Here is a 12,645-nt window from a genome sequence, read left to right on the forward strand (position 1 = left end):
TCGGTTGGTAGGAACTATTAGGCAAGGCACCTTGACCTAATTTGGTCCATCCATCGTGTTAGGTCTCTTGTGCCTCGATTGTCTTCTGTTTTCTCAGTGATATAATAACCAACGTACGTTAGGCTAAGTTCAGATGACCGTGCGGTTTTCTCGCCGCGCGGTTAAAAATTGTAAGTAAAATCGCTGTCAATAGAAATTGTCAACAATGTAAACAAACCAATACATAAAATATCAATATTTCAGCACAATTTTATTATTTTAAAGGTTGAGGATCATAATGTGATATAAATTGATCAAATAACACATGGATTTGGTCAGTATCTGATGAGTTAGAATGGAAATGAAAGACATTTTGACTACAAGGTTTGTTTACATTGTTCACAAATTCTATTGACGACGACTTTAAATCAAGTGCGTTGTCGCGCGTGAATCGCGTGATCGGTCATATTTTAAACAAGACCTTTTATTTTTAACCCCTGACGCAAAAACGACGGGGTGTTATAAGTTTGACGTGTCTGTCTGTCTGTGTGTGTGTCTGTATGTGGCATCGTAGCTCCCGAATGGATGAACCGATTTAGATTTAGTTTTTTTTTGTCTGAAAGCTGAGTTAGTCGGGAGTGTTCTTAGCCATGTTTCATGAAAATCGGTCTACTATGTCGCGGTCGGGGGTTTTTTCAATATTTTAATTTTGTGGTTAGGTTATGTTACAATCTTTTCCCCTCAGTAGCTCGGAAACACGTGTTTTGTCCTTTAATACCAGCGGGTAAAAACGCATTTTATCCATAATTTGACCTTGAATAAAGTCAAATTAACTGCTTTAAAATTGATAAAAGTAGGTGAATCTACTAATAAAGATGATTTACCACCTGTAGAACTACTGGAAGCAGTGATAAACGCATTTTTTGCGTTGTAGTTTCCTCGCTATAGTGAGGGGAAAAGTTTTGTGTTACACTCGGGTGCAATAGTTATAAGCGGAACTGTTATACAAGGGGGCAAAGTTGTATTTTAACGCCGAGTGTGGAATTGAAAAACGAGCAAGTAAAAGGATTCTATAGTTGAACCACGAGCGAAGCGAGTGGTTCGAGAATAGAATCCTGAACTTGCGAGTTTTTTAACACACGAGAAGTAAAATACATTTGCACCCGAGTGTAACACAAAACTTTTCCCCTCACTATAGCGAGGAAACTACAACGCAAAAAATGCGTTTATCACTGCTTCCAGTAGTTCCACAGGTGGTAAATCATCTTTATTACTAGATTCACCTACTTTTATCAATTTTAAAGCAGTTAATTTGACTTTATTCAGGGTCAAATTACTTTACCCACTAGTGGATAAAATGCGTTTTTACCCGCTGGTATTGAAGGACAAAACACGTGTTTCCGAGCTAGTGAGGGGAAAATGTATTTTACTTCTCGTGTGTTAAAAAACTCGCAAGTTCAGGATTCTATTCTCGAACCACTCGCTTCGCTCGTGGTTCAACTATAGAATCCTTTCACTAGCTCGTTTTTCAATTCCACACTCGGCGTTAAAATACAACTTTGCCCCCTTGTATAACAAATAACTATTAACCGCGCGGGGAGAAAGCCTCGCGTCGCCGTTAAATTTGACACGTTGCTAGGTTCATTATCAGGAACCACCCTAAATATCACTTTTAGTTAACATACATAACATAATTAATTAATTTATATTGACGGCACATGTCAAAACAAATAACATTGGAATTGGTAAAGGCTGTCACACACGTGTTCAGTAACTGTCTTTATTTTTGTAATAACTCGATAACCGTAAGAGTTAAGACGCTAGTTTCTTAGAGAAATTAATTGTATTTGATCTAAAGAACCTTCCCTCACAGTAAACGGAATTCAATAAAAACAGGGTGTATAATATTTTTACTAATATTCGTACTAGTATTGACATACCCTTGTGTATCTTGTGATGTAAGATTGTGAGAAACTAGTTGTATTGTAACCAAACAATTAATTAGTAGGCGGGTTAGTACAACGAAGTCATTTTATTGAGCGCACGTCAATTAAATTGAAGAGGTGACATGATGTCACAGTCGCAAATAACTACGTTACGCACAGTTACAGGAATTACGAGTTTCATAATCATAACTTAGTTATTTGACTAAATGTTGCTGATTAAAATAGTTGAGATGACGTATGACTCTAATTCTATATCAGTGTATAGCTACTTTGCTTATGATTAATATTTTTAATTGTTAATATTATATTTCTATTACTTTTATTTGTTTAACTTTAATGAATACTCTGTAATGTTGACATGTAAAAGTGCCCCCCATGCGCGGATCCAGGGGGGGGGGTCATGGGGGTCATGACCCCCCCCTGGAGCCTAAGTTGGCCATACAAATAGACCACGTGACCCCTCCTGGGGCCCCAGGCCTTTACCACGTGACCCCCCCCCTGGGCACGAAGCTGGATCCGCGCTTGGTGCCCCCGTGGCCTATTTGCTGAATAAATGATTTTGTATTTTGTATGTTGTTCTAAGATTATTAAGCTACTGTCATACTGGTGTCAGAACGCGGACGAGGCGAGGAAAATTGTAATGAACATGACATACTTAATATTTTACTTTACAGGTAGTTTCTTTCTAGAGCCCTACTTCGTCAACATTTTCTTTCAGGCAAGGCAGTCGTCATTTGGATCCGCTAACGCTCCGCCTTTGTATAGTACCTGGCCCCGTAGCCGAATGGCATTTCTCCGACGCCAAACGAAAGCGATACGCCGCTGGCTCTGTCGCGCCAATACGCAAGCGCGATAGAGATAGATATCTACTAGCGCTTCGTTTCGTGAGCGTTTCGTGAGCGATTGTGCCATTCGGCTAGCCACCGATACTGCCTTTGTATAGTTCGTATGTGCAAAGTGTTTCAGTAACGCCGTGGCTTGCGTGGGCGACGGTCGCGCGATGGTCGCGCGACGGCGATGCGACGCATACGAAATCAAACCTTATCGATATACCGCAGTGGACCTGGTCTAGCGGTGCGTATTGTACCTGACCCTCTAGCACAATTTTCCTTGTCGCGCGCGAGTCCATACATCAAGCGCGACTTCAAGTATGGACTCGCGCGCGACAAGGCAAGTTGTGCTAGAGGGGCTGGTATTGCTACCACAAGTCACCCTATGATTCGAGGGCCGTAGTCGTACATATTACGCCCAAGCGCGGATCCAGCTTCGTGCCCAGGGGGGGGGGTCACGTGGTAAAGGCTCAGGCCCCAGAGGGGGGGTCACGTGGTCTATTTGTATGGCCAACCTAGGCTCCAGGGGGGGTCATGACCCCCATGACCCCCCCCCTGGATCCGCGCATGATTACGCCATAGGTATAAGTACGTTAGAAAAGATGACACTTACTCATAAAACCTGACTTCGATATGCGCCATGCGTTCGAAGTACGTCATCGCAGCGGAGCCGTTCAGCGGGGCATACTGTATCTTGTACTGCTTCGACAGATCGTCCAGGGACTCGATGGGTGTATCCAAACGAGACACGGTGAGAAACGCGGCCAAGTTAGCCGTGTATGATGCTATGATGATGAACCTGAAAGGGTAAGGCTTATTCATTCATTTTCCCCTTACTAGCTCGGAAACACGTGTATTGTCCTTTAATATCAGCGGGTAAAAACGCATTTTATCCACTAGTGGGTAAAGTAATTTGACCTTGAATAAAGTCAAATTAACTGCTTCAAAATTGATAAAAGTAGGTGAATCTCGTAATAAAGATGATTTACCACCTGTGGAACTACTGGAAGCAGTGATAAACGCATTTTTTGCGTTGTAGTTTCCTCGCTATAGTGAGGGGAAAAGTTTTGTGTTACACTCGGGTACAAATGTATTTTACTTCTCGTGTGTTAAAAACTCGCAAGTTCAGGATTCTATTCTCGAACCACTCGCTTCGCTCCTGGTTCAACTATAGAATCCTTTCACTTGCTCGTTTTTCAATTCCACACTCGGCGTTAAAATACAACTTTGCCCCCTTGTATAACAAATAACTATTTAAGGCTTCCTATATGTGATTTATACATATGTCCTAAAGGACTTTATGGGAGCCCATTAATGATTGGTCCACCAATTCAAAGTCGCTCAACGAGCTATGGAGAGGGCTATGCTCGGGGTATCTCTGAGGGATCACATCAGAAATGATGTGATCCGTCACAGAACCAAAGTTACCGACATAGCTCACCGGATTAGCAAATTGAAGTGGCAGTGGGCTGGTCACGTTAGTCGCAGGACAGACGGTCGGTGGAGCCGAAAGGTTCTTGAGTGGAGACCGCGACTCGGTAAACGTGGTGCAGGACGCCCTGTGACAAGATGGAGTGACGACATCCGCAAGTTGGCTGGATGAGATTAGCTGAAGATCGGGAGCAGTGGCGTGCATTAGAAGAGGCCTATGTCCAGCAGTGGACGAGGATAGGCTGATAATGATGATGATGATGATTAATGATTGCTTAACTTAGTCTTATTTTGTCCGAGACCACGGGAACAACAACGTCTCGGAAACATATTTTCAAAATGTTATGATACGCGATTAAGTCCCAGTGTATCTCTCAAAATATGCAACAAATGTACCTAATAGGTATATATCTATCTAAATACGGAAGAGGTCCTCCAGCTTAACGTATGGAGTCACAAATAGGCGCAAAAACGATTGGAAATAAACCGTCAAAAAGATATGTGCAAACAAATTATGCCCTGTCTTGACCATTCGTGACGGTATTCATGATGTCAGCGTAAACATTCTTAGGTACTCGTAACATTATAAATGTCATACCTTTTGCTACAATGTAGGTACAGTCGGCCAAGTAAGTGGTCTACCAGTTTTTACAAAAGTTTCTGTGAGCTCTAACGATCGTTAAGGTTAACTTGACACATGGCATGACGTAAACGTCATATAAAGACAGAGCGATTGTCACTGACATAATATTATTGCAAGCGGAAATCGACCTTGTTGTCTCATGACGTTTAAACGAACCTCACCCGTAGGGTGGTAAACCACATTTTTGGTCGACTGTACCTAAATCTGCACCTAAAGACATAGTAAAGGTGTCTTAGAACAACAGTTATTTGTTATACAAGGGGGCAAAGTTGTATTTTAACGCCGAGTGTGGAATTGAAAACGAGCAAGTGAAAGGATTCTATAGTTGAACCACGAGCGAAGCGAGAGAGTAAGTTAAATCGTTGCGAGCGAATAGAATCCTGAACTTTTTTCATCACACTCGCGAAAAAATATGTTTTTTAACGGTACAGAACGATTTTTCTATAACTCACGCTCCGCCTGCGTGCAAGCACATTTAAAGTAAAAAATACATTTGCACTCGAGTGTAACACAAAACTTCTATAGCGAGGAAACTACAACGCAAAAAATGCGTTTATCACTGCTTCCAGTAGTTCCACAGGTGGTAAATCATCTTTATTACTAGATTCACCTACTTTTGTCAATTTTAAAGCAGTTAATTTGACATTATTCAAGGTCAAATTACTTTACCCACTAGTGGATAAAATGCGTTTTTACCCGCTGGTATTAAAGGACAAAACACGTGTTTCCGAGCTAGTGAGGGGAAACAGTTATTTGTTATACAAGGGAGCAAAGTTGTATTTTAACCGAGTGTGGAATTGAAGCACGAACTAGCGAATGGATTCTAGGGTTGAACTACGAGCTAGCGAATGGTTCGAAAATAGAATGCTGAGCGAAGCGAGTAGTTCAAAAATAGAATCCTGAGCTCAGAGAGTGTTGCAATACACACGAGGTAAAATAACTTTGCATCCCGTGTGTAACAAATAACTTTTCACCACACCAACTGGAAAAGGCTTTCTTTGCGATTCGAAACAGATAGCAAAATTGCATTTTATCCACAAGGGGGCAAAGTAATTTCATACAAATTTTAACTCGATGTCTTAATCTGGCTGCTAGATTTTCCCTATAAATGATGATTTTGAATCATAAATATTAAATGAATTGATGGATTTGATTTATTTTGATGTTTTAAAGTCATGCAGTATTTTGTTCGTGTTAGTGTGGTGAAAAATTTTGTGTTTCACTCGGTGGCAAAGTTTGTTTAACCTTCGTGCCTTGATACCCTCGCAACGCTCAAGATTCCACTTTTTGAACCACTCGCTAGGCTCGCGGTTTAATATTGGTATCTTTCGCTTGCTCAGGTATCAACATTGGCACGTGCGGTTAAACAACTACTTTGCCCCCTTGTAAAACAAATAACTATTACGTTCGCATCACATGATTTGTTAAGACAATTAAAGCACAGGAAGAAAATTGTCCTACCTGGGACATGGCTTCTACAAGAAATTATATTTTAAAAAGTAACTAATGACACGTTCGGATTTCAAATATTCTTTGCACTCTTGTGGATAAAATGCGATTTTGCTATCTGTTTTTAAAGAATAAAAAAGTCCTTTCCGAGCTAGTGAGGTGAAAAATTTTGTGCTTCACTCGGTGGCAAAGTTTGTTTAACCTTCGTGAGTTCGTGCCTTGAAACCCTCAAGATTCCACTTCATATTGGAACCTTTCGCTTGCTCGGGTATCAATATTGGCACGTGCGGTTAAACAACAACTTTGCCCCCTTGTAAAACAAATAACTATAGTTTTCCAGACTAAACTTAAAAAAATATATATATATTTCAAGTTCCGTCACTAGTTGACTTTATGACATCGTTCTTTATTTTTATCTCTTTTCGTCCACTGCGACGTGTGACTAAGACACGCACTAAAAAGGCTAGTTCAATACCTACTGGCATAGACCTATATACTGGTTAAATACAAATACCGTAGTAAAATCCAATTTCCCGGTCATTCACCTGTTGGGCGTGGTCGCGTTTTAAAATGCATGAGCTTCTGACATTTCCTACCGTAGCTCGTAATGCTTAAACTTGCTTGGTTTAGTACTGACCTGAGCATAATTTATGCCTTATGGGTAACCTATAAGGGGCACATAATTCGTATATGATAGGACGGGGGACATACTCTAGCTAGGATTACATAATCTAAGTAAGCAACAGCCAGGAAATGTATAATAAGTCTAGGTACATAATGTAAGCATCACAATGAATAACATTCTGTATACATAGCCTTATACTGATCGTAGCTCATCTGTGCATGGGCTTAGCGAATGTCAACGGTAAACGTCAGATTTGGCGGCACTTCACTTTTAGGTTGTAATACTTTTTGTACGGATTGTGACTACTGATAGTAGATGATTAATTGATGTTATATTCCTGATTATTAATTGGCACTGTAATTGGAACAATCAATGTAATAAAGCAAATGTAGCTGGAAGCAGTGGTTTAAATGATAAACCCCTATATCGGAGCTCGATGGCCATGCCATGCCATGGAGTCATGTCAGTCATGCCCCAAATGTAACTGGAAGCAATGGATTAAATGATGGACTACTGTAACTGAGCTCTTGAGCCTTTGCATGGCTCACAATAATTACCTTTCATGCGTACATCGATTGTTTATACCTACGAACAAATTGGCTATCTACGCCCGTCCCGCTGGCTGTATGGCCGGGTCTTAATTTTTACGACATCGAACGCGTGCGAGGCAATAAACAACAAATTAGTTAATTAAAACGGCATATTGCAGAAATGCACAGATTTCGCAGTTCAAAATTAATCAGCCATACTTACTAGTTGTCATAAAATTCAACTTTGTTCCATGACACTACGTGTTAATTTTGAGAAAAACATCATAGAGTACTTACAAGCAATGCCGTTTAACCAAATATCAATCTTAATTGTAGCGTTTTAAAGCATACATTGACTTAATTACGTCCGCGTTAAATTTTTTTTTTTTAAATTGTATATTTTTAAATGGCATTTACCCAAACAGCCACCACGTAGCGGCCAGCAGTCGCCCAGAGAGGTTTTTCGGCGCCTCCCCACCTCCTTGCGGAGTCAGTGATGTCATGCAGAACCATAGACATTCCTTTAGGTTGAATTCGCGCTTTTCTTCGTCATCTTTATATTTTTCGCGGTTATTTTGATAGCTGTATGGACTCCATTTGTCAAAGACCCACATTAGAAAACTGGAATTTAAAATCGATATATTATTAAACTGTATGTATTGATATCGGTAAGTAACTATTAACTTGACGACCGGTCTGGCTCAGTCGGTAGTGACCCTGCCTGCTAAGCCGCGGTCCTGGGTTCGAATCCCGGTAAGGGCATTTATTTGTGTGATGAGCACAGATATTTGTTTCTGAGTCATGGATGTTTTCTAAGTATATAAGTATGTATTTATCTATTTAAGTATGTATATCGTCGCTTAGCACCCATCGTACAAGCTTTGCTTAGTGTGGGGCTAAGTTGATCTGTGTAAGGTGTCCCCAATATTTATAAAAAAAAACTAACTAATGTAAATTGGTAATTTTATAATAAACATGTAAACTTCAATTTTAGGACAGTATTCATTTACATGTTGTAATGGGTTAACATACTTAACGCAACAATAGACTAAATAAGCTCTACCAACTCTACTTTACTACATGTACCTACTACTTAACGTAGGTATATAATTATCTGACATTATCCCATTGCAATTGCATGATCTTACCAATGCATTCCTTTCTTAAACTTAACGATTTCAGTTATTCTACGTCTGAACACAATCAGTTAGCCAGACCTTATTGTTCAATTGTTCACTTATTTCAAATCGGTTGCTGGCTGGTCAATAAACTTCGAAATCCATAAAACTTAAAGAGTTATGAATCATAAACTGTTTTAGTGTTTTACCTTAAGTAATGGAAGATAGACAGGCCCCGTAGCCGAATGGCATTTCTCCGACGCCAAACGAAAACGAAACGTAGTCTGGCTCTGTCGCGCCAATACGCAAGAGCGATAGGGATCGCACCCTGGTCACCGTTTGACCTCGTTCCACAAAATCAGATAAGAATTATGGAAGCAGGTGTACGATCGCCCATCGATCGTTACCAATTGTAATAAACGTATAAATGTCACGGATGACCAGCCATAACCAATTTTACTCACGCGACGGTACAAGTTCACTGGTCCAAGATCGTTTGGTATTTATCAAGAAATCGGCTATTAAATATGGCATGGTGCGCTTAATCAAACAACTTTACCTTGTAAACAGGTTTTAGCATGCTTACCTAGTAAAGAAATATGCAGCCAGTATGGACAGCCAGACGTCGTCCTCCAAAACGGTTAGGAATTTGAAAAGAGAAGTCGGCGTTCGGGGCAATTTCATCAGGATCGTGATGCCTACTAAATCGTAGTAGGGAACGGTGAAATCTACCACGTTTTCTCGCTCCGCCATCACGGATAATGACGTCAATCCTATGTCAGCTCGCTTTTCGATGAGTTCCTTGATGATTCCATTCCAATTGCCGTTTTCGTCCATAGTACCGAAGTTACCGTCGGGTACGAGCGTAATTTCATAGTCGAACTTGACGATTTGGCGAATCTCCTCGATGAGATCGATACAATACCCTTTGAAACCTTTTGGGGCATCGTCATCCCTTATAATGAACGGTTTTTGCTAATAACAAAAACAACAGAATGATAACTTGACAAAGGTACCTATAGGTAGTTTCGCTATAGAAAAAGTGCGTCTATACTAAGTAATAAAAGGATCTGCATGGTGGTGGTTTCAGTAAGATAGTAGTGTGCAACTGTAGATCGAGTAATCGTGATTCGCAAAAAAATGTTCTGTACTTATTTCACAATTTTGTCAACTCACATGTGTATATATAGCGATTAATGAACCGGTGTAGAGCAAAGAAATTATGACAAGATTGTTTACACAGCTGTTCGAGATTTTTATCAAAAGACGAAAACATTCAGAACAAGAACAATGAGCGGAGTTCACCCACCTCTACAGTAACCACTCTATATACAAGTTGGGCCGAATAATCGCTCATATTTTGGGGATCGGTAAGCGACAGCGGGTTAGAAAGCCCGGCCTTCCAGGAACCTAAGTTCCGGCTGCCTATGGACGCGCCGTCTTTCACGGTAACCGCCGACAAATCGGTGTTAAATTCCATGTAACTTCTGCCATTCATCGGATCGTCCTCGGGTATAAAGAAAGGAGCGTACGTCGGTGTTTCTTTTATCTGTAAAAGTTTGCACTGTTAATAAATTGCATGTCATAAACAGAGCGCGTATTGTTTCTACGCCAGTAGGCCTAGCACATGATTGAAGCGAGAGTATGTCGCCGCGAGATAGATGACACGTCTTCTTCTAACTGTATTAATGACATAAGGACGGGTAGTCTATCTCGCGGCGACATACTCCCGCGGTAATCATGTGCTAACCCTGCAGGTAGTAACAGACGCCGTTAACTCGTAGGTACCTCGTGAAAAGCCGTCTTCAGATCCAAGGTCCGATTAGGAGTATTCTTACCGTCGTAATCGTCACAACTAATATATCTCATATCATTTGGCCATTTGCCAGAATCCAGCAGTGATCTGGAAAATCATAAAACGGAGTCATGGAATATGCCGCTCTATAATTAGACTCTACCTAGCATTACACGCGGTTTAGAGCTAATTTTACGTGATTAGGTACACAAGCACTGAAAATAGGTAGTTTATTACTTGACGGTAAGGAATGTTCTCAGGGAGAGGTCGAAGTAGAACGCGGAGGTGATCTCAGGTTCTCCGTTCATGCTGTACGTCGTTTTGATCTTTCCTAGCCGGTCTCGGCTTTTCGCGTCAGGAGTCGGTTTCATGTACACAATTGTAGCGTCTTTACAACCGCAACTGATGTCTCCTTTATCCAGCGTCAAGGCGAACCAAGCTGTTTTCCTCCCAAAATACTGGTTTTCATCCGCCGCATCGAGAACATTTTTTATAGTCCGCAGACTGCCCACGACGAAGAAATTGACTATATCAAGCTCCCGTAAACTCCTTAATTGAGTTTTAATTTCGTCTCTATTAAAACTTTTGACTGGCGTTATGACATGTCTAGTGGGAATGTTTTGAAGAAGTGATTTGTATTTATGATCCATCACTGAAAAAATAAAATATTACATGAGGCAACACTAACACAGGGGAAACCCCAAAACACAAAGCTTTTAAAAACATACCAAAGAACTCGTCAAAGATAATAGCAGCGTTAGTGATGTCTTGCTTAGTAACTATGGCTCTTATGGACTCTGGTAGAATGTCGGCCGGCGGCATCACTTGCAAGAGGAACTTGGTCTGATTGGCATCGAGGTTCCGCCACTGACGCAGGTCGCCGGCCTGGCCGAATGAGCCAGAAATAGTGGGCAGGCCCAGTGCTGCGGTGAACGACTTTATGGTCTCTGAGCCCACGCCGGTCATGGTAAAATCAAGGACGACGTGCGGCGTTTTCTTGGCAGACAACATGTCATTGTATTTTCTGCAAACTACAACCAACATCTGTATAATTTATACACAGTAGCCAAAAGGCGCGAAATCTGATTATTGCTTATAAGTCAGCGTACCTACGCCAGAGTTAATAAATTAACAACTATAATAAATATAGAATAGAATAGAGATTAATAAATAATATAGACGACGGTCTAAGTTCGTCGCTAAAACACGCGCGACATAAAAAAAAATCTGTGGGACGATATCTATTATAAACATTTCCGCATGTATACTTTTTAATTTGCTGCTTTTTTCTAGTGACGGAAATGGTTTAACAGACTTTTTGGAATTCATGATGCTGGCTGGCTATAAAAGGTAGGTACTTTTATAGCCAGCCAGCATCATAGACGAAAAAATATGTTAATCTGTCGAATCTGCTTTTAAAGGTCTGTAGTGTCACTCAGACAATGCAAGAAAATGTCAATAAATTAAGACGGACGTCCGCGCCACGCCACTTGAGTGTAATTCAAAAACCGGCCAAGAGCGTGTCGGGCCACGATCAGTGTAGGGTTCCGTAGTTTTTCGTATTTTTCTCAAAAACTACTGAACCTATCAAGTTCAAAACAATTTTCCTAGAAAGTCTTTATAAAGTTCTACTTTTGTGATTTTTTTCATATTTTTTTAAACATATGGTTCAAAAGTTAGAGGGGGGGGGGACGCACTTTTTTTTCCTTTAGGAGCGATTATTTCCGAAAATATTAATATTATCAAAAAACGATCTTAGTAAACCCCTTATTCATTTTAAAATACCTATCCAACAATATATCACACGTTGGGGTTGGAATGAAAAAAAATATCATCCCCCACTTTACATGTAGGGGGGGGTACCCTAATAAAACATTTTTTTTCCATTTTTTATTTTTGCACTTTGTTGGCGTGATTGATATACATATTGGTACCGAATTTCAGCTTTCTAGTGCTTACGGTTACTGAGATTATCCGCGGACGGACGGACGGACGGACAGACAGACATGGCGAAACTATAAGGGTTCCTAGTTGACTACGGAACCCTAAAAACGTCTCCTCAGTACATTTTGTATAGGAAGGACGTAAGACGCCACGCCGCCGCCACGCCACCTAGGGCGCGTCTTACGTCCTTCCTATACAAAATGTACTGAGGAGACGTTTTTTAGGGTTCCGTAGTCAACTAGGAACCCTTATAGTTTCGCCATGTCTGTCTGTCCGTCCGTCCGCGGATAATCTCAGTAACCGTTAGCACTAGAAAGCTGAAATTTGGTACCAATATGTATATCAATCACGCCAA

At 40.8% G+C, this 12,645-nt stretch overlaps 1 protein-coding gene across 1 annotated transcript in view; it reads right to left on the reverse strand.

The window, feature by feature from the left end:
* Nucleotides 1-12,645, reverse strand: part of LOC125229560 (ionotropic receptor 25a) — a 56,786-nt gene that overhangs the window by 42,563 nt on the left and 1,578 nt on the right. The window contains exons 3-9 of the mRNA XM_048134435.1: nt 11,075-11,377; nt 10,584-10,998; nt 10,340-10,454; nt 9,861-10,100; nt 9,138-9,526; nt 7,851-8,054; nt 3,369-3,554 (exon numbers count right to left, since the gene is read on the reverse strand). Of these exons, the coding sequence (XP_047990392.1) occupies nt 3,369-3,554; nt 7,851-8,054; nt 9,138-9,526; nt 9,861-10,100; nt 10,340-10,454; nt 10,584-10,998; nt 11,075-11,377 (1,852 nt within the window). The remainder of the gene's footprint in view (nt 1-3,368; nt 3,555-7,850; nt 8,055-9,137; nt 9,527-9,860; nt 10,101-10,339; nt 10,455-10,583; nt 10,999-11,074; nt 11,378-12,645) is intronic.

The sequence above is a fragment of the Leguminivora glycinivorella genome, chromosome 9 (genome assembly GCF_023078275.1).
Source record: "Leguminivora glycinivorella isolate SPB_JAAS2020 chromosome 9, LegGlyc_1.1, whole genome shotgun sequence".
In the NCBI taxonomy this organism is placed as follows: domain Eukaryota; kingdom Metazoa; phylum Arthropoda; class Insecta; order Lepidoptera; family Tortricidae; genus Leguminivora; species Leguminivora glycinivorella.